At 41.7% G+C, this 26,043-nt stretch overlaps 1 protein-coding gene across 5 annotated transcripts in view; it reads left to right on the forward strand.

The window, feature by feature from the left end:
- NaPi-III (Na[+]-dependent inorganic phosphate cotransporter type III) overlaps positions 1 to 26,043 on the forward strand; it is a 428,747-nt gene that overhangs the window by 297,103 nt on the left and 105,601 nt on the right. For all 5 annotated transcript variants that reach the window (XM_067158237.2, XM_067158240.2, XM_067158241.2 and 2 more), the window contains one exon: positions 23,350 to 24,565. In XM_067158237.2, coding sequence (XP_067014338.2) covers positions 24,373 to 24,565 — 193 coding nt within the window. In that variant the 5' untranslated portion in view covers positions 23,350 to 24,372. The remainder of the gene's footprint in view (positions 1 to 23,349; positions 24,566 to 26,043) is intronic.

Here is a 26,043-nt window from a genome sequence, read left to right on the forward strand (position 1 = left end):
GTAAAATGGACTACTTTCAATACCTTAGAATACTGAGGGACAACATGAAAAAGGTGCCGAAAATATGGGGGTTGGTAAACATTTTAAATTTTATCAAGATGACCCAAAACATGTGGCCTGGAATGTAAGGTTGTGGTTATTGTTTAATAGCCCAAGGGTGCTTCATCCTCCCCCTTAAGCACCAGACTTGAATGTGATTGACAATCTTTGGGACAAACTTGATAAAGAAATAAGAAAAACAACAATCACATCTAGAGAACAGCTGAAGAACAGACTTCAAGAAGAGTGGCAGAAGATATCTCCCGATTACACCCGGAAATTAGTGGAGACCATGTCAAGTCGACTCAGGAAAGTAATTAAAATGAAAGGAAAGCCCACAGACCCTGAATCATTAGGATCATAAATAAAAACAAAAGTGTCCGAATAATTGTGTGCAATATTGGTTTTGGTTTTGATTTTGTATTTTAATTATTATATTTTCATTGACAGTGTTCATTAGAAGAATGGACGTTTAGTTTCTGTATTCCTTACAGAAACTTGTATTTAATTTATATCAGTGCTTTATTATTACTGATATGACTAATGCAAAGGAGCTACAAGCTAATCAGGGGACTACCGAAAATGGTATGTTATTATTTAACTAGCGGTCCGCTGCGGCATCGCACGTCAGCTCGCTCCTTCCTCCCCATTCCTGCGCTCTCCTAGTGGTACACTGTCCCACTCGCGGGTTCGATCTCGGCCGAGGCAGTCGATTTTTGAAGGACGGTATTGCTGTAGGATCTCTGGTGTCACCCGACGAAATTAAATTCAGCCGGACTGTCCGTTCCAGTAGAATTCTGCTTTCGATTCTAGGACATCACAATCGGAATGGCGAAATTGGTGGACAAGACGACCAGGTGGCACCACTTCACCACAGCAGCTGAGGCCATACGATTTATTATTATTATTATTATTATTATTATTATTATTCCCGGCTTCTTGGCTGAATTGTCAGCATAGTGCTCTTCGGTTCAGAGGGCCCCGGGTTCGATTCCCGGCCGAGTTGGAGATTTTAACCTTAAATGGTTAATTCCACTGGGTCTGGGAAATGGGTGTTTGTATATAGCGCCCAGCATCCCTGCAGCTCACACACCACACATGTACGACCTCTACTACAGTAACACGCAGTTTTCTGTACACAGCAGATGCGGCCCAGCCCTGTCGGAGGGTCTGCCTTACCAGGGTTGCACCGGTCTAGAAATAGCCACACGAAATAATAATAATAATGATAATAATAATAATAATAATCCGACGGTAAATCTTAAATCATGACATTTATATACCTGTTCTACAACGGTATTTCTCAGATTATCGAGGTGAATAAACGACCTGAAAATGATTGTGATTGATCTCTGAATTTGGTTTCTCATTTTAAGGTCGATTATTTTACTTCATGAAAACCGTTATTGAGAGCTACGTTTTTACAGATAGATATATACGGACGTGCATTCTTAAGTAGAGCCTCATCTCGCTACAGGCGCTACGGGTCGGCTCCCTTTTATCATAGACTAGCTGATGTATCCGTGCTTCGCTACGGAATTCTACATTGTACACAGAATTCTAGGTTAGGTAGTGTACACGTCATCAAGATTGTATTAAATTGCATAGCTCTTAACGTTACACCAGAAACGCGACAGGGAAGTTACCAAACGTCTTTTCTCATATGAAGACTGGGTTAGGGAATTTTCATTGTAATGGTAGGCAAGCGGGCCTGCCATTACAATCAGGTTGGGGAGTTTTCATTATAATGGCAGGCACTTACTCTCCGCCTGCATTTTTACATCCTCAGAAAGACTATCTTGGCGGTTTTCCCAACTGAAATGAACATAGCTCATTACAGTGACGTCAGTAGGAATGGCGCAATTAAAAGCAATGCTTTCATATTATAAAATACTCACTTTTAATGAACAGTACTACGCTGCCGATCTAATCGTCCAATGTTCCAGAGCTGGAATGACCAAGCCGCAGACAGCCGCAATCCGTGAACACTCTGTCTTTTTTCGTCGGGCGGGGGGGGGGGGGGGGTGGTCGAATAGTCAAGAGTCCCAGGACAAAAACTAGGACCTTTTACTAATCTGTTTCCTGGGAGTAACCGATGAGTCGGAAAATCTCAATTCACTACACTGGCGGCGGAAAATCTGTGATTTGGAAGCAAATTTTTCCTCCAGGCCAAAGGAGAAACCCCTCTTCACTGATTTGGAATTACATGAATGTAGAATTTAATAAAAGTAAAGAGGAAGAAGCTTTTCTTAAGAAACGGCTCTTTTCAGGGGTGAATTTTGAGTTATTTAGTGAATTGTGGTGCTATAATTTGAAATATATCTAAATTGTAATTCTAGACCAGGTCATACTACTACTACTACTACTACTACTACTACTACTACTACTACTACTACTACGTGAGCTTTTGTCTTAAGTGTGCACACTGCTCATTCAAAACAGCGCGTCAGAGTAGGGATCGAATAGCTGGAATACTATGGTGAACCAGTTTATTACGTAGCCTACCAGCAGTATCAGAAAATGTATGAACCAGAGGAATGACATGCTAAAGAAGTAAGTTTTCGAACTCCCCAGCTGTTTCCCGCCAATATTCAGTCAGGCTGTTATACTTGGTACGCAGCAGTAACCCAATCTATCGGAGTTGAGTGGCAGCATAAGAGACAATTTGAGACGGCGGTGCAAAGAACATTTGAACAACAAACAATGGTCAGTGTAATGTTATTGTTGATCAATGTTATGCGCTTTCGATATGTAGGCCTTCACATTTAGTTTTCTTCAGACTCTGAAATACCACTCTTATCATAGTCGGTACGGTAACTGAATAAAACAGAAATGATCAGAAATGGTCTTCTCTATAACTTTTGTTATATAGTACTTTTCGATAGCACCAATACCATAGGTATTTAAAAATTAAATTTTAGGTGCCTTCCCCTAAACTACTATTTCGTCCAGGGTGAACAAAATTGTAGCTTAGACTGTAGTTTCTTATTCCCCGACTCTATATACCGATTTTAATTAAATTCTGTTAACCCATTTTCTCGTAGCTCGGCGTTGATATGGACTTAGCAACAAAAATACAAATTCATAAATATGTTGTCATAGCCTGATGCCTTTGCTGGCGAGATGTAGTGTTTACAGTGCACTATGTCTTCTGCTATGGGCTATATCAAATTTGTTACTTTCATTGACTTGTCTGTCTCATCCTTGGCTTTGACAACATGAAAGTGACTGAGGTATGAGTGATGCTAATAATACCATTGCTTATGCAGCCAGTCCCTGTTATGAATTGTGTGAAAATATCGCTCATAGGGTCGGTTGGTGCATACATTTCAGTGGGCTTGGCGGACTGATGTGTAATAGCAACGGCTGGCTCGGTGAGGAAAGCAACGGGAAACTACCTCGCTTCTCATTTCCCTAGTACGCCTCTTCAGTGACGCCTAGGCTATTTATGACAGCTGTTGGCGGAGCTGGAGAGGATCAAACCAGTCTTTGGGCTGATTTCCCAACATACATACATACATACATACATACATACATACATACATACATACATACATACATACATACATACATACATCATAGCCTGTACGGTAAAAGTGTATGACATAAATGATCAGAAATTTAATTCTATATAACTTTAGTTATGTAGTCTTTATCGATAGGACCACTAATAATATAAATATTCGAGAATTAAATGTTAGGCCTTCCCCTACACTACCATTTCACTCAGCGTGAATGAAATGATTATACCCTAGATTGTAGTGGCTCATTCCCCGAATTGACATACCATAGCCGTTTTCTCGTGATGCGTGTACATGCAATCAGACAGACAGACACAGACATTACGGAAAAGTAAAAAAGTGCATTTCTTTGTTACTGTGGACATGACCGATACAGAAATGCTATTCTTTTCAAATTCTGAGCAATGTACAGACAAAACTTTATATAGTTTCAAACACTTAGACCTTCCTTGGTAAATGGCGGTGAAAATTGCAGAAGAATAAAATAATATACTAGGGACTTTATTAGCAATATATAATACAGCTGTCTCCTAATCCTATGGAGTCTTCAATACGTTCTCCAAAGTTCTGAAGTATTTTTACTCCTACCAATTTTCATCAAAAACATATGTATTGAGATGGCTAATCTTTAAATCAAACTCGGATTCAGACGTGGGCGTTTTTGTACTCGACACGTCATTGAAGTTGAAAGCTTTGTTATTCAGTTATTTTTTACGACAGCCTAATGCTTGAACAAATGACACGTAGCTGAAGTTTGCTGTACTCGAATGAGTGCGTGACGTAGTGCATAGCAAATGTTTGTGGTTGTTTGCTAACTCCGTGCAGGCATACATACACAATGAACCACACCGCTAACTCCAACTCGATCGGTTTAATTACACATGAAAGAGTGCCTCATATGTGCACTTTCTTGAGCAGGTCACGGTAGTTCTCGCTTACATTTGAATTAGACCAACTTATTCACATTTTAGGACGTATTTCGTGAGTTGTGGGGAGAGCGCACGGTTGTTCCAGTTATTATTTATTGTACGGCATAAAATCTGCATATATACAATTGAATGATATCCACTTACAATAACAAGAGAACAATATTTCATATAAGGATGTTAAGCACAGCCTCTGATGGCATAAAGAAATCAGTCGAGTAAGCACGTAGCTTGCAGCTGCCAACGATGTGAGCGATGGTTTACCGTGGGTTACCACAGTCGCATTCCGGTTAAGTTATGCAGTTCCATTTGTAGAGTGAGTCCCAGCATCTTCCATGGCCTGTTCGAACTCGGTTAAGAGTGACCTACGCCTGCCCGGTAGATGGAATTCACTAATACTAGCAGTTTCCCGCTGGCTCCGCTCGCAATGTACAAAGTATGGTGGTGTTCGTAACTATCCTCACGGACGTATTTGCAAAGTTTCGAGTTAATGAAATAAAGCACATGATCTGCTGTGGTATTAGAATGTAACATTATGTCAACAAAACACTTGAAAATACATCACACAAAGAAATTGAATTAAACGTTCCTTGGAACAACACTACGCGCCGAACTGTTAAGAAGTCCTTCAAAGATCTTCGTCAAGGAGACATATGTACTAATAACTTTTCCCAGAATCTACCAATTTAAGTAACTATTACCTCAAAAGAAAGCGCTTGATCCACTGAGTGTTTTAGACCAAAACGAACAGCGTATCTCAGAACGAATGATATGATTGCTTCAATGAGAAAAAATGTTGAAATGAGACGTCAAATTGAATGTGCACTCATAAGTTTCCTCAGAATAAACCGATTTGAATAGTTAAGAGCTGAAATGAAAGCGCTTGATCCACTGAGTGTTCTTAGGCCGCAACGAACTCCGTACCTCAATTAGAGCAAAAGATATGATTGCTTCAAAGAGACAACAAATTGAAAAAATCAAATAATTTGAGGAAGGCGGAAGTTAAGTGATTTTTAGTACCTGATGACAAATCTGTGCATGAATACCTTTCAGTTCAAAAAAGAATGAAGGAAATCGGACGGATAGAATGACCGCACTGACTGACTTATTCATCAATTTTTTTAATATATAGATAATTTGTGCACCAGAAAACACGTTGTGAAGGGACAACTCTGTTGATTTTCAGCGGTCTTTCCAAACTTTCACAGCGTTAAAGTTGTTGCCTGGTCATGACAGCAGCATCACGCTGAGGTGGATGGCATGACTTCAACGTTTGAAGATTGAGCGCTGGGATGTTTTCTTGTACCGGTAGTTGTTTTTAGCAGATTTTACGGAACTCTCTTAGGAGGGCGTTTGATCTGCGCAGATCAGATGGCATAAAATAATTATATAATTTCGCGTGGCTATTTCTAGCAGAGTGCAGCCCTTGTAAGGTAGACCCTCCGATGAGGGTGGGCAGCAATCTGCCAATACCCAGCCCCCGAGCCATTGGAATTAACCAATGAAGGTTAAAATCCCCGACCCGGTCGGTAATCGACGGCCAGTACGCTGACCATGACCATGCAGCCAACGAGTCGGGCAGGTGGCATTATTCCCGTGAGGAGCGGATTGCGCGGAACTGATCGTGCCCGAAATGAGGCGCTTGGTGGTGTTCAGCTGTGTATCAACATATCGGTATATGGGAGAAAAATGCTCTGCACTGGAATAAACCAGACCAAGGGCAGAATGTCGCAGAGTGCTTGCAATAGATCCCAAAGTTGCCCTGCACGGTTTCTGAAGAATATTGTTTCGAGTTTTCAGTTTCTTAGAGAAGTTCAATAGAGTTTGCTTGAATGGTAAATTGCGATCCAAGGTTACGTACGCCTCGATATTTAGGAAACCAGTAATTGTCGCTGAGAATAGACTGAGACATATTGTGTTTAGGAAAATCATGTTGCCAGGCTGAGTGGCTCAGACGGTAGAGTGCTGCCCGGTGGTATTTGAAGGTGCTTAAATAACTCGTGTGGGACTCTGAAAAGGGCGTAAAATCAATAACACAGTCATCACTGTGATTAATATTCACATTATACGTGCAACTTTGGAAGATGGCGCATTGTACGGATTTTCTGTACTTGCTAGATTTACACAAATACACGTATTAATTTATACTATGGCGGTACTGATGGATTTTACGAATTCGAAATACTCAATACATCCTCCATTTCTCCGCCGAACATGAAAAAAAATTAGTTTCATGCGTTGGAAATTTGCTGTTGGAAAATATTTCGTGAAAAAATTACAAAATAGTGACCTTTGTCTGCATTCTTTGACCGTGAGCGTAATATTCTTTGCTGAATCCAAATTCCTAGCGTATCTGATCATTTTTTTGTTCTGAAAATGGTTTTCCGTGGTTTCCCATTTTCACACCAGGCAAATGCTGGGGCTGTACCTTAAGGCCACGGCTGCTTCCTTCCAACTCCTAGGCCTTTCCTATCCCATCGTCGCCATAAGGCCTATCTATGTCGGTGCGACGTAAAGTCCATAGCAATTTTTGTTGTTACCTCTGACTTGAATTGTCTGCACTGATTTTTACTTCCGTTGCCTGCGTTGTTGCGAAGTGATGTGTAGTGTAAGCATCTGTTTCGGAGAAATGAATAGCGAAATTAAATAGAATGACAAGATGATGTCAACGTAAAGCAATGGAGAGGTGTGTGACTGTGGACGAAAATAATCGGCAGCAAACCACCATTGCCGAAAGCAATGTACAGAAGCGTTTTCATGTCAAGAACAAACGAACATTTAATCGAATCCCGTGTTTTGTGAAACATGCAAGAGTGATGTTTATGGAGGATACGATGACTGGCGTAAAATAAAATTAATGAATTAAACACACCACTTTACCTTCGCGAAAAATCAATCGTAAACTAGAGAACCCGCGCTGCTCCGCAGTATTAGTTATAAATTGGTCAGATAACTCGTCATGATATGCCTGTCGTACTGATATTGCTTTGGCTGCCCTTTTCAATGGTTTTATGAACATTTAAATAAGGGCTTTATGGTTTGCCGCAGCTCGTAGTCAGAATTCATCCATTCTGACGTCATCTTGCCGTCTGTTTGGTGAAAATCTATCCACGTATTACCCTTCTTTTTTGATGCAAAGCAATGGTATTTTTAATCGCACTTCTTCTATATAGAACGTTTGTCGTGTGAGCTCATACGTTAGTCTCGAAAGAGCGTTCTTTCGGTAGGCACCCCCTGCGGGTGGGGGACGCACATGTAGAATGCACCCGCGGTGTCCCCTGCCTGTCGTAGGAGGTGACTAAAAGGGGCGACCAAGGGCTGACTGAATTAGAACCATGAAACTAATTTTGAATCGTACCATCACGCGGGGAACACCATAGGTTGCCTGTACTTGCGAGTAGTACCACTAAATTCGGTACGAAATAGGTTTGTGATTAGTAGCAGTTAAAGCCTGGCCGGGTGGATTCCAGTACCCGTGCGTCGTACCCATGTGTGCAACACCGCGGGTCTGGGCGTAGCCTGTGAGTTGTACCACTACATGAGCAGCACCGTGGGTCTGCGTTGCCTGTGATTAGTACCCACTATGTGAGGAACACCACGGGAATACCGGCGCCCGTGTTTAGTACACCTAGGTGGGGAACCTTCTCGGTTTGCGTTGACTCTGAGTTGGGCCATTGTGTGAGACACACCATAGGTCTGCGTTACTTGTACGTATTGCAATACTTGTGAGTAGTACCATCTTTTGTGGAACACCGTGAGTCTTCGCTACTTCTGATTAATACCCCAACATGACACATACCATGGTTCTATTTTCCTCGCGACATGTACCATTCTGTGGGGCCTTAGACGTGGATTTTGCACCCCTTTAGACACCAAGCATCATTGTGCTTTATAAGTGGTTCCTTGGTCGGTAATAATGTTATTTTCGATCTGTATTGAGTCCGATCCACTGGTTTTTGTTTGTTTTGTGTTTTGTTGAGTTCCTGTCCATCCATTCATTCTTCATGCCATATTTTATTTTTATTTTGGTCAGTGGATGCCTTTGCAATTTTTGTTCTTTTATTTCGTACCATTAGGGGCCGATGACCTTCGATGTTAGGCCCCTTAAAACAACAAGCATCATCATCATCATCATCATCATCTTCTTTCGGTAGGCAGAGAACATTTTTAAGATACATGGCTTTCACTCTTTCTAGTGTAGTTATCCTTCGGTAAGCGTTCCCAGGTAATGTCCAAGGCGTATATCATGATGGGTCTGTTTCTACGTAGACATTTTTCTCTTAGCAGCATGTAAGCTATTAGGAACGCTCTTCCATCTGTTGAATATACTTGGAAGCTGGGAAAGGTTAGACAATCAGAGTATCTAGCAGGAAATATTATTCTTCCGTGATCAGGAGAAGTGTATAATCTCTGGCTTGACAGGAAGTAATCAAACAAGGCTGCATGCAGTGACATTACTGAGGATGAAAATCACATAATCAGAATATTAATGAAAGTGTTAGTTGCAGTAAACTCTTAATATATAGATATGTGTCTCGGTCATGGCCATCCATCAACGGCTGCTAATTTCAGATACCGGGCGAGTTGGCCGTGCGTGTAGAGGCGCGCGGCTGTGAGCTTGCATCCGGGAGATAGTAGGTTCGAATCCCACTATCGGCAGCCCTGAAAATGGTTTTCCGTGGTTTCCCATTTGCACACCAGGCAAATGCTGGGGCTGTACCTTAATTAAGGCCACGGCCGCTTCCTTCCAACTCCTAGGCCCTTCCTATCCCATTGTCGCCATAAGACCTATCTGTGTCGGTGCGACGTAAAGCCCTTAGCAAAAAAAAAAAAAAAAATCAGATAACTACCAGCCATAAGGCATATACAGTACTGCACGGTTGTTCGGTAACATTGTCTGACCATTCATACATACTTTACATCACAGCCTGCACAATTGATAGGTAACATTGTCTGACCATCCATCCATACTTTACATCACAGCCTGCACGGTTGATAGGTAACATTGTCTGACCATCCATCCATACCCTACATCAGAGCCTGCACGGTTGCTTGTGTTACACTTCCGTTACGCAGATTTTTAAGTGACTCCAGCCAAAGACATATACAAACATGAATATGGATGCATGAAAGGACTGTGCAAGATACGCTCTTTTTTTACTACAGAATGCAATGGCACTAATGTTATACAGGCTGAATGTCACTTCACAGATGTTTTCGGTTGAACATATCCTTCCCTTATCAGCAGCAGACGGTGTTACTACGAAGAACCACTGTTGAAGTTTGATAGCCCTGAGTCAGTAACCGGTCGTCTCTTTCCAGATATCTGAATACTAGTTTGTATGATCACTTGTGCGACTGATGAGACTTTGTATTTGAACAGTTAGAAGATAGTTTTTAGGAATGAATGGTCTGAACTTATGTCTTAAACACAGCATAATTGGGTGATATAAATGGATCCTGTTGCTCTATACGGGTATGAGAATTGTACCTAAGATGTGAAAACTGAGAAAAGATTTGATACTTCTGAGATGTGCTTTATATTGTCGAACGTTACCTCTACCTTGAATACGAAGGGATCCTGATTCATACGAAGAAGCAAGAGGAAGATACTGCGTATTATAGACGAAAGGAAGACACACTATTCGGGACTCGTATTGAGAGTCGAAAGATATCAACTAATACACTTTATCATCGAAGAGAAAATGCAAGCAAAAAGGATCGGTTAGGAAGCCAGAGAACTCACTGACTGGGGAGACATGTGTAGGTCCCGGGTTGAGTTGGTTAGATAGTAAGCGAGTTCTGCCCGGTGCTGTTTGAAGGTGCTCAAATGCTCCAACCTCGTTTCAGTAGATTAACGTAGACACATAAGAACTTGTGCGGGACAAGTGTTCCAGGAAACCCTAAACAGGTAGTTTGTGGGACGTACAGTAATGCCTTTTAGTATATATCCACTTTAAAAATATGCGCACTTTCAAGAACCCATCGGAGGGTTACAGGATATGGTAATATGAAGGAAAACGTCAAGATATTGTAGCATACGACGACACCTCTCGTTGGTGAGGTATGTCGCTCTGCAGTGAAGCGTGGGTCACTGCGCTGGCCAGGACGTCTCCAGACTCAAATTCGACAGTCGTGTGGGACCAGTATTGTCCTGCCATTCACTGAACTTGTGCTCATTCTTAACTTCACACTGGTTTACTTATTGACTTTTAGTACCGGAGTGTCCTAGGACTGTTGGTCACTCGCTGCTCTCTTACCACCCAGACAAAACTGCTGCGGGTCAGACACCTGCGTTGCTTAGCGCCGTCTTGTCATTTGGTTCAGGGTTACAGGGTGCCGTACTACCTGCTGGCATCCTGTGTCTGACAAGGGAGTTAGCCACACAATACCTGGGCCAGAGACCGTTACAAAAACGTGAAAGCTTTAAAATGGAAATAATACTAGACAGCACGTGTGACATGCTCTATCTCGTTCTTAAGGGGGAAGGATCATTGCACTATGGCGTCGTCAGGTGATGAAGTGTTGTTGCCATCTTGGGGTACTAAAATTCCCGTGTCGCGCGGCTCTGGACTGCGGCGTGCTAGCACGCCATGTGAGGTGTTGCTTCCTTCGTCTCCGTGACTTCAAGTATATAGCGAAAACTGCGTATTGGAGAAGACTGGGAAGCGAAAAAGTGCGGAAAATGTGACATAAATGGCTTCAAAATGATGGAAAACCCCTTTGAGAGGATACAGTGGTTTATTGAGGTGGCCCAGCGCCGTGAAGGGACCAGCCATAGAGACTAGATACCTCATGCCCGCTGTATGGCCTGACACCGTGGTTAGCCGGTTCGAGTCCTGTTCGTTCGAAAATATTTTCATCATCAGTGTGTTGGCCTGCAGGATAGATCGCGTGCCAGTTCCAAACCTCTCTGCAATGTTCATATAGAATGAAGGCATTGGTGATTCGTCCGATAGAAGGCGACCTTAAGCCTTGGAACAGACCCCTTGGTATTATTCGACGGGAATAGGCTATGTGCCGCCACCGTGTTTCAGCCTTTCCCTTCATACTATAATATATCGTCATATCATTCATTTCAAGTCGTTTAACTCATCTGATCAGGTTGACGTCAGGAAGGGCATCCGGTCATAACCCGCCACGACAGATTCATCTCGCCTCATACCCGACCCCGCAGGGAAACGGGAAGTGCGCGCTCACTGTACGTATGCGGCCGTGACCCCGACAAAGCCCCAGTTTCTTCCCCCTGGTGCTGGATACATTCACAATATTCCGCGCGTGTCTTCAAATGAAGGAGAGCGGGTTGGCGACGACGGGGTCTCTAGCTGAGCCTGACATTGGCGGTCTTCTATTAGTGTTTACATAATCTCTTTTCCAACTGTCAGTACATTTGTAATACTCCATTGATATCAAACTCCGTGCAGACATAATTTAATGTCTTTAATTTTGTTCGAGGTGTACAGGATGGGCGAAAAGTCCGTAAACCCTTGTCCTTAGTATAGATTTGACGTAAATTCACCTGTTTTGATGGATCCAGAACATCCGCATGAATTCCTTCATCTCTGCATAGGTCCGTTGGCTCATTTTATTTTTTGAAATTAGAAATATTCCTAGTTAGTCAAGGAAAGGAATCATATGTAGAATTTAGAATACTTATCACAAACGAGCTTTCTGCCGTTACAAATAACACTGACTTACATTAGCATCGCTGAGTATGTTCTGAAATAAATAAAAGCTGCTCTTGTCCATTGCGAAAGGCTTTGTTAGCGAACATTATTTTACGTATCTCTCTCGAAATACTAACTCGCCATATTATACTCGTAATTTCAGCTTTGTGGTTTTTGTGAGCTGCTTTCGAATGTTATCTCAAATGCCATACTTCCAAGCCAGTATAAATTTACTTATGATAATTAAACCTCGAAAACGCTACGTTTGTTGTCTGCTGCTGATAGCGAACATCCGTGCTAACACAGGGTCGACCTGTTTTCGGGAGTGAATGTTATATGTCCGGTTGCTTTCTCCAACAGTTAGGAATCTGACACATAATAGCACATTAAAAAAAAAAAAAGTGATGGAATGTAGCACAGTAAGGTCAGGTGAAGCACGTAATATTAGAGTAGGATATGAAATCATTGAGGAAGTAGAGGAAAATAAATCAATGTAGTTTAGCATTGGCGAGGAAAGCCTTCATGAAAGGTAAAAGTATACTGACCACGAACATAAGTATTCATATACTGTTATTTCTGAAAGTATTTGTTTATATGGGAGTGAAACATGGTCGATAAGAGCATAACGGTGTTATATAAGAATGGTTAAGGGGATATGGATATTGAAGCGAGTTGGAGTGAAGAGAACGATTTAGCGGTATTTGGCTTGACAGGTTTGGCTGAGACATACCGGACTTGTTCATCTTGCTTTAGGGGGAGCCGTATGAGATAAGAATAGCCGAGGGAGGCCAGGAAATCAGTACGACAAATAGATTGTGATAGATGTCTGATGTGATAGTTATGCAGTTGTAGAGAAAATGGCCCAGGATATGGTGGTCTGCCTACATCAAACCAGTCTCCTCAGAAGGCCAGGGTGTTTACCTACGTCGTAGCGAGGTGACATGAATACGGAGAGCTGGCCTCGTTCACGCCGTGACTAGGTGGTGGTGTTTGTTCTGATGGAAGGTAGAACTGAGCAACCATCTACTCGGTTAACACTAATCAGTCGGGGGGGAAAAGTAAGATGTCGGACACTTTGAAGGTATCGGCGAAAGAAAGGTTCTAAGGGCGCGAAAATGAAAGGCTCCCTAGGCATCGCAAACCTGGTACCGTCGGTGCTTAAAGAAAACAAGGAAGGTCAGATAGGAAAAAATGAAAGAGAGGATCCTGACACAAGTGGAAGAAATGCCAAACGTGGTTACCAACGTTTGCTGTAAGTCCCCCTTTTAGTCGCCTTTTTACAACAGATAGAGGATACCGTGGGAGAATTCTACTGCCCCCACTCACATGGGGACCGGGAGAGGTTACGTTCTAGATTATAGGAACGGTGGCGTGGGCTAAGGTAAGGTTAGATGTAATGGCTAGCTACAAGGACTGATGACACACACACACACACACACATATATATACAGAGAGAGAGAGAGAGAGAGAGAGAGAGAGAGAGAGAATAGTGCAGAGAAATAATGGCCGTATTAGTTCGTAATTTAAATATTCTCAACATTATAAATCGGAAGTATCGAGCATGTAACATTGATACAGATTTATCTAGCACTCTTCGTACATTTCAGAGAGTCGGCTGCCTTTCATTACTCCGGAATTAAGACTCGGTTCATATTTCAATTTGATTCCTCCTACTGTACTACCGGTAGCCTATGTAGTCTCGCTGCTGGCTGACATGCAGCCATGTTAGTCGTGCCCTATCGGCAGGGGCAGTGGAAGAAGGTGAAAGTATTTAATTTGAGAGTAAGGGAGGATTTACGGGCAGTTGTGAGTAGCGCAATGCATTTGTGTGAGAGGCTGTACCTTAAAGTCGCGGTCTCTTTCTCCCCTCTATTAGCCCTTTCCTAACCCATCATCCTCACAAGGCCCATGTGTGTCGGTTCGATATAAAAAGAAATAACGTGCAGGCATTAGTCCAGGTACCCTTGTATTTAATGGATTTAAAATAAATTCACCTGTTTTATGATGGATCCAAAACATCCATATGCATTCTTTTATGATCTCTGCATGGACGGATGCGTCTCTAGGTCCGTTTGGTCATTTTCTGCGGCATTTGTAGCGTCACAGTCGTGAAGGCATTACGTACAGCATGCCTCACCTCATGTTTTGTAACGTAGTCTGGCGTGGTGAGATCAGGGCTTCGTGGTGACCATGACGAAGATGAAGGTAGGTTCTCGGATCCCTGACGAATTCACCTGTTAGCAAAAGCACGTTAAGTCGCAGTCGCAAACTGAGGCAGTGCGCGGTCTTGTTGAAGCCGCACGGTGTCGGATTTGTTTATTCTCTGGAATTCATTCATTAATCATATGCAGATTAATCTCTTTCGCCAGGCCATCGATGAATAATCTTCATGATGATGATGATGATCTGTTACCTTCCTCTCCAGTCATAATGTGAGTGGATTATGTTCAGTTTCCGGAAATAAATGTGGATTCTCCTTGGTCCAAAAATAAGCGTTCGTATCTTTAGAACTTCGATAACAAGCACATTCATCATAAAAAGGGCCTTCCTTTCCTCTTCTCTTGTTTGTAACTGGTGAAGGAGCATCTGACATACGTCTTGATGCCGTGTTAAATCCACATTTGATAGCTCATTCATTGGTTTGAGTTCAAATCCTTTCGCATACGAGTAGTATAATTGGATGGTTCTGCGGCCTCCTCCTCCGCCCGCGGCGCGAGAAATTGAATTTTGGCGGGAAATTTGAATTTTGGCGGGAGATTTGAATTTGTAAACAAAGCCACGTGCTTTTTGACAGCTGTCATCGACAACAACGCATCGCTAACCTCACTGCTGCCATCTTGACGGACCTAAACCTCACTAGTGCCAACTTAACCTAACTAGCATGAGGTAAACAAAGCCACGTGTTTTTTGACAGCCACGTGCTTTTTGACAGACAACAACGCATCGCTAACCTCAGTACTGCCATCTTGACGGGCCTAAACCTCAGTAGTGCCAACTTAACCTAACTAGCGCGAGGTAAACAAAGCCACGTGTTTTTTGACAGCTGTCATCCGCCATCTTTAATCCATAGAGCACAGTGCTGCCCTCTTTAGCTATTTACCTTTGAAATGTGGTGGCGGATAATTTGAAAAATGCTTTTTGACAGCAGCCATCTTGCATCGCAAACCTCAGTGCTGCCCTCTTTAGCTAGATACCTGTGGTGGCAGACAATTCCACGTGACAGCAGCCATCTTTAATCAAGAGAGCACCGTGCTGCCCTCTATGTGGTGGCGGCAAATTGAAAAATTCCACGTGCTCTTGTTTGGAAACAAACTCACGTGCTTTTTTGACAGCTGTCATCTGCCATCTTTAATCTATAGAGCACAGTGCTGCCCTCTTTAGTTTGAAATGTGGTGGCGGCAAATTCCACGTGCTCTTGTTTGGAAACAAAGCCATGTGCAGCTGTCATCCGCCATCTTTAATCAACAGAGCACCGTGCTGCTATCATGCGGGCAATTTCATCACCTGTCATCCGCCATCTTTAATTCACAGAACACCGTGCTGCCCTCTTTATGGCTACTACCTTAAGCACGTAGTAGCGGGCAATTTGAAAAGTTCTGCTAGCTATCATCCACCATCTTTAATCAAGAGAGCACCGTGCTGCCATCTTTATCGTAGTAGATGTAAATTCGTCACCTGTCATCCGCAGTGCTGCCATCTTTAGCTAGATACCTTTGAAATGTGGTGGTGGATAATTTAAGAGAAATTCTACAGCAGCCCTCTCTCGACGCTAATTACATAAGATGGCGGCTATACATGACTCCTTAAGGGTGCTTACGCAAGATGGCTGCTATACACAGGTTCTTATGAGATGCCCTTGGGATGCTTGCGCAAGATGGCAGTTATACATGGCTCCTTATGAGATGCCGTAGGGATGCTTGCTCAAGATAGCGACTGCTCTTATGGGACGGCTTAAGTGTCCTTGCACAAGATGGCGGACACAAGATGGCGGCTATACACGTCTCCTTATGAGACGCCTTAAGGGTGCTTGCGCAAGATGGCTGCTGCTCTTAGCTTAGAGGCTAACGCGTCGTGCTAGTTCGATTCATTAAATTTGGGGCTTAAATGCAAAATGTTAAATATCTCGAAAGCGATGCATCGTAGAGCAAAACGGACAAAAAATTTTCTGCCCAGTACCTCGGTTCGCAGTACGAGGAACAAGAAAAACATAGTCTAATGATGAGATCGACGGTTCGATCCCTACTTAGGCCCTTTGTCATTGGCAGCTATCTAATTCTACAAGATGGGGGCTATACATAGCTTCTTATGAGGCAGCTTAAGAGCGCTTGTACAAGATGGCTGCTGCTCTTATGAGATGCCCTAGGGGTGCTTGCGCAAGGTAGCAGCGACAAGACGGTGACTATACACAGCTCCTTATGATACGGTCTAGAGGTGCTCACACAAGATGGTGGCTGCTCTGATGAAGAAAGCTAGCTTTGCATCGTGCAGGTATCTTTACAGCACTAAACCTCATACCTTTGAAATGTAATTTGAAAAATTCTACGTGCTTTTTCTTAACAGCAGCTATCTTTAAACAATAGCGGCTATACATAAGCTGTTAAGGCCTCCTCTTATGTCAAGGCATAAATCTGCATCGGGATAGCTAGAGTAAGCACGTGCTGCAATGATGACGTCATTATGCATGTTTAGACTTACAAATCACTAAAGAAACATAACAAGACTAGAATCGAACACTGCACTCTATGCTGTTAACTTTATCATGTGATCGGAACATTGATTGAAGTGTTTAGAACACTAAATAAGTAGAACAGAACACTGTACTCGATACAACATGTCAGGGGATACCTTTGTTCTAAGAAGATTAGATTACCGCACATTCCATGTAGGGCTAATAGGCAAAAGGGCTAATGGGCTAAAGGGCTAGGGTGCCTCTCCTCTCTTTATCCGGGCTTGAGACCGGCTCTACAACTAGAGGCGGAGTTAACACCCTAAGGAAGGAAGAATGTTGGGAAATAATCTATACGAATATAGCTACTCGATCGACTATATACTACAGATGGATGACTTAGGTGAGGGTAAGCGCTTACTTAATAATACCAACACGACGTAATTCATGCTCTATTTCAAAAATATCTTCTTTGTACTGTGTGTAACCAGCATCATGATAGGCTCTTAGCAGTTGTAAACGTTTTACCAGTACGTTGGGGTCTTTACAGTAGCTTATATCTACATAGGGTAACAGAGGCTTGTTGTGAACTTTGAGTCTATATGCAGACAGTTGATGTGCAGGGACTTGTTTTGATATAATACGTGCTTCAGCAGTAGCGTTTCTAGGTACAAACATAACTTGTTTCGATAGCGATGAAGCGTTGAAATTTCCTTCTTCTTTACCTTGCATCTCTTCTTGAGATGTTTGCACTTCGACAGAACGTGTAGTAGGCTTAGGAAATGAAGTAAAATCATCAAGCTGTAATGGCAATGAATTTTCTTCTTCTTCTACTTTCCCTTTACTACTGTTTTGATCAACATCATTATCCTTATTATCATAATCATGATCTTGCCTCTCTTTATCTTGAAGTTTGTGCTCAGTAACAGAACTTGCAGCAGGCCTAGACAACAAGGGAGAATTAAAAATCTCTCGCAGAGGTGTACTTTTTAAACATAAATCAGTGTTCGCTGGAATATGGTCGAGCTCTTTGTATTTTGTTCCCGATGAAGCTACATTACACGCGGCTTCATGACGTTGAGCGTTGTATGCGTTCTTGAACTCTCTTCTACAATGTTTGCATTGAAAAATCGTCCTACATGATATCTCATGACGTCTCCTGTGATAGCTTCGGGAAAATGCTTTTCCACACTCTTCGCAAATATACCTAGAAATAGGTTTTTCCATGACGGACTTTTATCTTCTGCTAACAGATTATTCTTTAAATCTACTCGACATTTGTTACTCTCAACTTCGATGATGCGAACAGCTTAGCGATTAACAGTAAACTAACACAAAAGCGTATAACCAAGGTAGCAACAGTAAGGTTTAAGCCCATCAAGATGGCAAGAGTGAGGTTAGCGACGTTCTGCTGTTGGATTTTAAATTCCGCGCTATAACATGCATAAGGTGGCAGCCTTGAGGTTTACTGCCGTAAAGATGGCAGCAGTGAGGTTAGCGACGCTCTATTGTCCTTCAAAGTGAGGTTAGGGTTCGTCAAGAAGACAGCTGTCAAAAAAGCACGTGGCTATGTTTACCAAACAAGAGCACGTAGAATTTGCCGCCACCACATTTCAAACTAAAGAGGGCAGCACTATGCTCTGTTGATTAAAGATGGCGGATGGTAGCTGTCAAAAAAGCACGTGAGTTTGTTTCCAAACAAGAGCACGTGGAATTTTTCAATTTGCCGCCACCACATTTCAAAGGTATCTAGCTAAAGATGGCAGCACGGTGCTCTCTTGATTAAAGATGGTGGATGATAGCTAGCAGAACTTTTCAAATTGCCCGCTACTACGTGCTTAAGGTAGTAGCCATAAAGAGGGCAGCACGGTGTTCTGTGGATTAAAGATGGCGGATGACAGGTGATGAAATTGCCCGCATGATAGCAGCACGGTGCTCTGTTGATTAAAGATGGCGGATGACAGCCGCACATGGCTTTGTTTCCAAACAAGAGCACGTGGAATTTGCCGCCACCACATTTCAAACTAAAGAGGGCAGCACTGTGCTCTATAGATTAAAGATGGCAGATGACAGCTGTCAAAAAAGCACGTGAGTTTGTTTCCAAACAAGAGCACGTGGAATTTTTCAATTCGCCGCCACCACATAGAGGGCAGCACGGTGCTCTCTTGATTAAAGATGGCTGCTGTCACGTGGAATTGTCTGCCACCACAGGTATCTAGCTAAAGAGGGCAGCACTGAGGTTTGCGATGCAAGATGGCTGCTGTCAAAAAGCATTTTTCAAATTATCCGCCACCACATTTCAAAGGTAAGTAGCTAAAGAGGGCAGCACCGTGCTCTATGGATTAAAGATGGCGGATGACAGCTGTCAAAAAAGCACGTGGCTGTCAAAAAGCACGTGGCTTTGTTTACCACGCGCTAGTTAGGTTAAGTTGGCACTACTGAGGTTTAGGCCCGTCAAGATGGCAGTACTGAGGTTAGCGATGCGTTGTCTGTCAAAAAGCACGTGGCTGTCAAAAAACACGTGGCTTTGTTTACCTCATGCTAGTTAGGTTAAGTTGGTACCACTGAGGTTTAGGCCCGTCAAGATGGCAGCAGTGAGGTTAGCGATGCGTTGTTGTCGATGACAGCTGTCAAAAAGCACGTGGCTTTGTTTACAAATTCAAATTTCCGCCAAAATTCAAATTTCCGCCAAAATTCAAATTTCCCGCGCCGCGGGCGGAGGAGGAGGCCGCAGAACCATCCAATTATACTACTCATGCGGTCTCATGTTCGAAGGCCGAATGTTCAGTTCAGATGAACGCTTACAGGTTCACTTAAATGGAGATCGCCTTATTGATTCTTCAACAGCGGCACAAGTTTCCAAGGTTCTGTATGAGTTGCGCCGAGTATAATTTGCGCCGTGGAGATTCCCCGCCGGGAGTAGAAGTGGTTTGACAGCTGTCTTAAGCATCTGCTACCTGCGCTGCACCGCAGGGGGTTATTTCCAAGTTCAAGGAATGTCTGTGAATATCTGTAGTACTGAGATTTTGAAATTAATATATAAAAAATATCATTAACTCTATCTTTTCTGTTGCTAGTTGTTTTACGTCGCACCGACACAGATAGGTCTTACGGTGACGATGGGACAGGAAAGGGCTAGGAGTGGGAAGGAAGCGGCCGTGGCCTTAAGGTACAGCCCCAGCATTTGCCTGGTGTGAAGATGGGAAACCATGGAAAACCATTTTCAGGGCTGCCGACAGTGGGGTTCGAACCTACTATCTCCTGTATACTGGATACTGGCCGCACTTAAGCGACTGCAGCTATCGAGCTCAGTAATCACTCTATCAATGTTGGTTTCTTGCATATTTAGAAAACCTGCATCGTATTTATATCAGTGGGTGAAATGTGTATAACTACGTAGTTTGTAATCAGTCTTTCAGTCACCGAGCTCGAAAGTTGCAGTCGCTTAAGTGCGGCCAGTATCCAGTATTCGGGAGATAGTAGGTTCGAACCCCACTGTCGGCAGCCCTGAAGATGCTTTTCCGTGGTTTCCCATTTTCACACCAGGCAAATGCTGGGGCTGTACCTTAAGGCCACGGCCGCTTCCTTCCCAGTCCTAGCCCTTTCCTGTCCCATCGTCGCCATAAGACATATCTGTGTCGGTGCGACGTAAAGCCAATAGCAAAAAAAAAAAAAAAAAAAAAAAGTCTTTCAGTCTTATGAAGAATATCCACAGCCTGTTTGTAGCTAACTGATAGGGTCAGGAATAGAATGGATGAAGGATGAAATACCGCTAAAGGAAGAAAATACTGCCGAATGCGAGATCTGACGTGCTTTTGCGGACAAAGATTAATGGATGGCAAATGGAATGTAGCGAATTTGTTGAATAAAGAATGACCAGTGAAAACAGAAAAATCTGTCTCACCCTACGTTTCCCCGACATGCACCCCTTATGAAGTGATAGGGCTCAAGAATGAACCATAGCTACTAACAAAGAAAGGAAATTGTGTGCCCTGGCGAGGCCTATCGCATTCCCTTGGGTATGAAAGATTAATAAATGACAAATGAAATTGTTTCAAACAGTGATGCTGATATAAATATGAAGAAATCAGAAATAATATTTTGAACGCCAGCTTTGTCCAGCATAAACGCTATCTAAAGTTATCGTAGATTTAACCCCCGGAGCAGTGATTGGAAGCCTACGTTACATCAGCGTCATGAAGAAGCTTTTTTAATCTTAACAATAACTGAAATTTACAGTTTTCCGTCGCAAATGTTCATTCTATCAGGGTTGTTTCATTATGTCTTATTGAGACGATCTCCGTTGAACTTAAAACAGCCGCTTAAGTATTACTTGAATGATTTGACATTATTTAACAAGCCAAGTCTACCAATACAGAAAGCGGCCATTCGGCCTTGTCATCCTTATGAAAACTAATGCCTATATACATGATTTAAATTTTCGGTAGGCCTATAACCTTGTCAGTGTCTTAAACCTAATATTTACATTGTATATTTGCAAAGTAAGCACCGTTGAATGAACGGTTCAGTACTAAATGTCTAATCCAGTTGGAGGATATGACATGTTTCTGATGAATTTCTTTACATTACCGCTTTCCAAATAGACCTCCGTTGCTCTCAAGATCCTTTGGTCTAATTGCACGTAACTTTTTTTCTTTTGCCCTCAAGATGAAGTTCATTCCTGGCAATCTTAAAATTCGAGCTTTCTGCTTCGGATTTGAGACACAAAATGAGATCTTTAACTTCCCTGTGGAATTCCCAAACAAGACCTCTAGTTCCTAGAATGATTGAGCACGGCGCAAGTTATACTCGGCGCAACTCATACGACACCGTTTCCAAACGCGTCGACGGTCTCCCACTCCAAGGTACATCCGTTACGGATCCCGTCGGTAAAAAGTCTTCCGTTCCTTGGCCAATAATTTTCTCTTGGATGGTGGCGCTTTCCGCAACTGAAAGTTTGTCAAAATTTGTGCATTTGTGCACTATGCGGTCGTTCATGAACCCACACTTTTTTGTCTGTGTACCCCGTAGTCCCGTTTCTTGAAACTACTTTTATATCCACAGAACACATATTCAGGAGTATTTATTTTAAATCTATATTGAAAACGAGGGGTGTACCACTTTTTTGCCCGCCATGGGTGTTTTTGAGATAGAACAGCAGCGATTTATCGCTTTGTTCGTCGATGTAATTTTCCTTGTTCTTATTAACGTGCGTTGATTAGATATGACATTGTCCATGCTGGTCCTTTGTGTTTGTCAAAAAACCTCACGTAAAAACTTAGATTATTTTGTAGTAGAAACATATTTACAGAATTATGAGTATAATACAGGATAATTCTCGAGGAGTTATCGCCATTTACGGAGCTTATTTTTGAAGACATTTTGAGCAAAGTGTCGTTTGACCTTGTGTAACTGTCCGCCTCTGTAACTTAACGGTTAGTGTTTTAGCTACCGTCCTAGCGGGTTCGAGTTCGATTCTCGGTACTTCCAGAAATTTAAGAATGGCAGGAGGACTGGAATGTGGTTGGAATGGTACATGCAGCTCGCTTCACTGGCGATATGCCTGAAAATAGCTGCATCACCTCGGGGTGACGACACGAGTTTACTTTACTTAACCCTGTGTAATTTACAGTAGTTTCAATAATTTGGAAGATCTATTTGTCTTAAGTTCCTGTTGTTTGAAGAGTGAAATAAAATGAAAGCACAAATACGTGACGGCCTAATTGAGCACTTCATGCACGCCGTTACGGAAATCTAAGACAGCCGTGTGTAGCTATATAGAGCTACACGTGAGTGGATGCTGGCAGTTTTTGAGAATGTTAACTAAACTGTATAATACTATTGTGCATTAATGATGCATCGAGTGGCTAGAATTTGTACTGTTTGCAATAATTATTATTTCGTAAAAACATACGGTACCGTACATCCGTTGGTGAAAAATTCGAAAATTTCCGTATGAAGCAATTACAGAATTCAGGGCACACGTCGAGCTTCAGAACACGAACAAGTAAATAAAGGATTATCTGTGAAGTTATTTGATTTGATTTTACCCTTCATAAAAAGAAATAAAGGCATTTGAATTTTTAAAATTAAATATAAAAAGCTCAGGTACACAGAAGTCTACAAAGGAAGAAAGCAAAGGAAATAAAGATAAATACGTTTTACAAACAACTTAAATCACATCTTTTTAACTACCCACATTCTGAGAATAGGGCACAGGTCTATATAATGTATTTTGCTCAAAATGTCTTAAGCAGTCAGCAGTCGTGAATAATCCTGTATGCTTTGCTATACTCAGCAGTATCATTTAAAAGTTGTTTTTTTTGTTTAGAGCATTTTAATTCATAATTTTTGACAGACATGCTAAAATTGTTTCATTTTGTTATGTAAGATTTTATATATAATTTTTTATGTATATGCATTTTTACATAATTTTTGTCAGACCTGCTAAAATTGTTTGCTTTTGTCAAGTTTTGATGTATAATTCTTCATGCATGTGTGTTACATCTCTATTTTTCTTCTCTTTTCAGAACTCCTATTTTCTCTAAGCAAGACGTGCATATAATCAGAAGTTGTCACCTCTTTCCCATATCTCACGATTCAAGAAGCGCAAGGATGTGTTTTTAAATTCAGTGTCAATTTTCCGAACACCTTGGACACAAGAGCCAAAATCTCGATTCCCTTTTTTGTTTTTTCTATTTTTTAGAACAAAAAAGGGATAGAGAGGGAAGAGATAGAATTAGTGCAGTTTCACACACAAGAGAGCAAATTACCATACCCTATTTATTTCTTTTTGTAATTTTTTTGTACAAAGAAGTTTGAAGGTCTCCAGAAAGAAAGGCAAATAAGAATCGTTACTTAATTTGAACAAAGAGCTTAAAGGAATACATACTTAAATAGGCCTAAGTATTTTACAAAGGGGAACATTTTTGAAACAAAGCCCCAGTTAATAAAAAGATTGCTTGTTGGAATAAGGAATGCAAATTGATCTTCATTTTTACTAGGAAGTACTTAAAGAAATCTCTTGACATAAGCAGTATGTATAATAGTATTGTTGTTAACAAATCACGTGCTGTTTAATACCGAACAAAGAGGAGAGTTCATATATATTTATTACTTCATAAAAAGAAATAAAGGCATTTGGATTTTTAAAATTAAATATAAAAAGCTCAGGTACGCAGAAGTCTACAAAGGAAGAAAGCATTTTTCTGTGATATTATTCTTTATTTTTAATACTAGAAATCAAAAGAATATTTAAGAAAGGAAAAAAAGAAGTACACATAAAGAAGTATTTAAGAGGAAAAGATTGAAAATTTTGTGGGTGTGTTTTGAAGGAGTGCAAGTATGGGATTTATGATGGTGTGTAGTTTTGGATTTGTGGAGACTTGTGTGACTGTTAGTGGATGAGAGAAGGATTTGGTGTGAAAGGAAAGCAAGTAAGAATCTCAAGGAAGGAAAGGAAATACCGAAGCAGCAGTATATTAGCAGGTTAATTCGTTGAGAAAGTCGGGATTAGAATTTTGCAATTAAGGAAGAGGAAAGTTCTTTAGAAGATGGATCCCTATGCAGCAGAAGTATTATGGATAATCATCGTTGGTTTTATTATGGCCTTCGTCTTGGCATTTGGTATTGGTGCCAATGATGTGGCCAATTCGTTCGGCACCTCTGTCGGCTCCAAAGTGCTCTCAGTTCGACAAGCTTGTGTGCTGGCCACCATCTTTGAGATAGCTGGAGCAATCCTCATAGGTAAGCTGATGTTCTTTTGTTTTTGTATCTTACTAATAAAATAAGAATTTAGTATCTATTTGCTTTTTGCTTTTTTGTCCTAACTTTGAGAGGACAAGTCACTTTTGTTACTTTTGCCTGTGTCATTTGGTTTAGATAAACAGACAGGTGGGCATTTTTCCTGAAACTTGCCCATATTGAAGTAGAGACATCCAGAATTTCCCTGCACTTGGTTATATCACAAACTGTTCAGGAGAGGCCTCTTGGGCAGAGAGAAGCTGGTCACCAATACAAGCAGGTTCACGGTTGGTTTTCTTGCCTTCTGCTTGTCGTGTGGAATTCAAAGCCATCCAAAGCACCACACATCTCTTTTATAGTGGTGCACCACTTGGAAGCGCCAGTGTGTGCGTTTCTTGCTGATCGTGGTGTTATATGCCCCCTCTAGGCAGTTTTCTATGGGTCTTTTTTCAACCATATGAACAAATCAACCAAAGCCAAAATGTTTAACATGACTAAAAACAGCTATAAAGAATGTATTTTGGTACAGCTTCCAGTATTCATCAGTTCAACATATGGCCACAAAATTAGTTTCTGTGTGTGCAGAGCTGCAGGCAAATGCTATTGTCTAATGGCTCAGAACATGTTCTCTTGTTTTTAGACATTTGAATATGAAGTAACTTGCTAGGAACTCTCAACTCATTGAAACTGGGATTTAATTTGAATTGCTGGGGTAGCTGGCTGTGGTGGGGTGCCTCTCAGAAATTGAAACAGTTTTGGCTCGGGATGATGTTGAGGGCTGTTTTTTAGCGTTAACACTGATCGGCTAGCTTTGTGCTTGGCCGCTGCCATTACAGCTGTAACATAGCTCAGTGAGCGAGTAAGGCTTCCTAGGTAGACTGTGCAAACAAAACCCAGAAGAATATCTCTCTCATTTCCCTTTTTAGTTAACATTTCTGTTTGTATTGTTGTATTTGTAATTACTGTATAGAATTCTGCTATCAAGTCTTTTGCTGTTACTTTCTGCGCTCATTGTTTGTCTTCGTGGATCATCTTCGTATGCAACTTTTTGTCATCCCTTGATGAATTTCCTTTCCAATAGCACCCCATTCCTGCATTTTCTAGTAGTTTTCTCACCCCATCCATTCAGTAGCTGTCATTTTTGATGTTTCATTTGGTTCTGGAACATTGTCCTTAGAATATCACTTCATGCCTTTGTTTTTAATCTCCATTCTTTCATAGTATATTCGAAGAAAATAGAGTTAAGTGGCGTATAATATGGAGTTAGTGCTCAATCAAGTTTGTATGTATAATACCAATTAGCTGATGATACGCTAGCAGTATTGTCAGCAGGCTTAGGATGACACAGTAATACTGTTGATTGGTAGACAGCCTATGTCCCGCTCTAAGCATACTCTCCTATAAGAGGCTTTGACTTGTATGTTCTCAGACGTTAGGAATCTTGTGTCTGGTGTCATAATGTGCTATCAAACTGGACACTC

Source organism: Anabrus simplex, chromosome 14 (assembly GCF_040414725.1).
Source record: "Anabrus simplex isolate iqAnaSimp1 chromosome 14, ASM4041472v1, whole genome shotgun sequence".
In the NCBI taxonomy this organism is placed as follows: Eukaryota; Metazoa; Arthropoda; class Insecta; order Orthoptera; family Tettigoniidae; genus Anabrus; species Anabrus simplex.